Source organism: Sprattus sprattus (genome assembly GCF_963457725.1).
Source record: "Sprattus sprattus genome assembly, chromosome: 11".
NCBI classification, from domain to species: Eukaryota; Metazoa; Chordata; class Actinopteri; order Clupeiformes; family Clupeidae; genus Sprattus; species Sprattus sprattus.
The window spans coordinates 32,989,216-32,991,715 of NC_137909.1; the positions used below are offsets into that span (position 1 = coordinate 32,989,216).

A 2,500-nucleotide genomic window follows, 5' to 3' on the forward strand; every position below is an offset into this window, starting at 1 on the left:
ACACACACACACACACACACACACACACACGCGCACACACACCACGCGCACACACACACCACGCGCACACACACTCACCACACACACACACACTGCACCCCCACCCCCACCCACACTGCACACAGAGACCAGATTTGTGGTACATTTTGTGTGTGTGTGTGTGTGTGTGTGTGCAGGTGTTCTCCAGTGCTAAGTTCCCCGCTCCAGAGCGTCTCCATGACTACACCTCCATCTTCTCGGGGGCAGAAGACCCCACCCTCCACAGACGACAGCGCTACCGCGTGCAGGCTAAGCTCCGCCCCTTTGATGAGAAGACACTACAGGTGAGAATCTCCTCCTCCTCCTCCTCTCCTCTTCCTCCTCTCCCCTCCTCTCTCCTCTCCTCTCTCCTCCTCTCCTCTCCTCTCCCCTCCTCTCTCCTCCTCCTCTCCCCTCCTCTCTCCTCCTCCTCTCTGCTCTCCTCTCCTCTCCCCTCCTCTCTCCTCCTCTCCCCTCCTCTCTCCTCTCCTCTCCTCCTCTCCTCTCTCCTCCTCTCTCCTCTCTCCTCCTCCTCTCCCCTCCTCTCTCCTCCTCCTCTCTGCTCTCCTCTCCTCTCCCCTCCTCTCCCCTCCTCTCTCCTCTCCTCTCTCCTCCTCTCCTCTCCTCTCCTCTCCTCTCCTCTCCCCTCTCCTCTCCCCTCCTCTCTCCTCCTCCTCTCTGCTCTCCTCTCCTCTCCCCTCCTCTCTCCTCCTCTCCCCTCCTCTCTCCTCTCCTCTCCTCCCTCCTCTCCTCCTCTCTCCTCCTCTCTCCTCCTCCTCTCCCCTCCTCTCTCCTCCTCCTCTCTGCTCTCCTCTCCTCTCCCCTCCTCTCTCCTCCTCTCCCCTCCTCTCTCCTCTCCTCTCCTCTCCCCTCCTCTCTCCTCCTCCTCTCCCCTCCTCTCTCCTCCTCCTCTCTGCTCTCCTCTCCTCTCCCCTCCTCTCTCCTCCTCTCCCCTCCTCTCTCCTCCTCCTCTCTGCTCTCCTCTCCTCTCCTCTCTCCTCCTCTCTCCTCCTCCTCTCCTCCTCTCCTCTCCTCTCCTCTCCTCCTCTCTCCTCCCCTCCTCCTCCTCTCCCCTCCTCCTTCACTCTCCTCCTCTCTTCTCTCCTCCTCTCCTCTCCTTCTGCTACTTCTCCTCCTCCTCCTCCTCTCTCATCTCCTCCTCTCTCCTCCTCCTCCCTCTGTCTGTGTATTTCAGTCTGTATTTTGCTATTTCTATATTGCCTGTCTCTTGCTCCCTCTCACACAACAAACAAGGCTGACTTCAGTCGGCACACATGTGCATATATAGTAGCAACACAGTACACACACACACACACACACACACACACACACACACACACACACACACACACACACACGCACACACACACACGCAGGCCTGAGGTCAGCACACATGTGCATATATAGTAGCGACACAGGACACACACGCACACACAAACACACACACACACAGGACGCACACACACACACACACAGGCCTGAGGTCAGCACACACACAGGACACACACACAGGCCTGAGGTGGCATTGAATGTTATCTCTGCATTTCACCCATCCTGGACTGTCCTTCCTCTAGGACCCCCAGGAGCAGTGGGCAGCCTTTATACACACACACACACACACACACACACACACACACACACACACACACACACACATACACACACCCATGTGATTATGTGACTAGGAAAACATAAGATGTTGGTTTGTGTGTGTGTCTGTATACACACACATATACATATATAAACACACACAAACAAACCAACATCTTATGTTCAGTTTTCCTTGTCACTATGGGTTAACTGTAATGAGTGGAACCTATAGAACACATACATCATTCCAGTTCCATCTCTAAGATAACTAAGGGAGCCCTCTCTGGAGTGCCCCCTAGTGGAGCTCATGTGAATAACCCAACACGGACAGTGTGGAAGAGTGCATCGATGGAAGGCAGTGCATGTAGTAATTAACTAACAAACTCACACACTAACTTCAGTAATTAACTAACGAACTCACACACTAACTTCAGTAATTAACTAACAAACTCACACACTAACTTCAGTAATTAACTAACAAACTCACACACTAACTTCAGTAATTAACTAACTAACTCACACACTAACTTCAGTAATTAACTAATGAACTAACACACTAACTTCAGTAATTAACTCACACACTAACTTCAGTAATTAACTCACACACTAACTTCAGTAATTAACTCACACTCTAACTTCAGCTCTGCCATTGCGTAATCACACAGAGAAGAATCCTCTCGGCAGCACACACACACACACACAGACACACACACACACACACACACACAGACACACACACACACACACACACACACACACACACACACACACACACACACACACACACGTCTGATGGTATTTATGATGTTAAAGCAGCTCAAGAGGACCACTTTTTCTCAGGCCTTAGGACAGCAATGATAGGAGAGCTGATATTCCCAGGAACAGCACTGAC

The 2,500-nt window shown here is 51.9% G+C and overlaps 1 protein-coding gene across 1 annotated transcript in view; it reads left to right on the forward strand.

Annotated features, from left to right (window-relative positions):
• wash1 (WAS protein family homolog 1) overlaps positions 1–2,500 on the forward strand; it is a 25,934-nt gene that overhangs the window by 13,395 nt on the left and 10,039 nt on the right. The window contains exon 4 of the mRNA XM_080848252.1: positions 177–323. Coding sequence (XP_080704378.1) covers positions 177–323 — 147 coding nt within the window. The remainder of the gene's footprint in view (positions 1–176; positions 324–2,500) is intronic.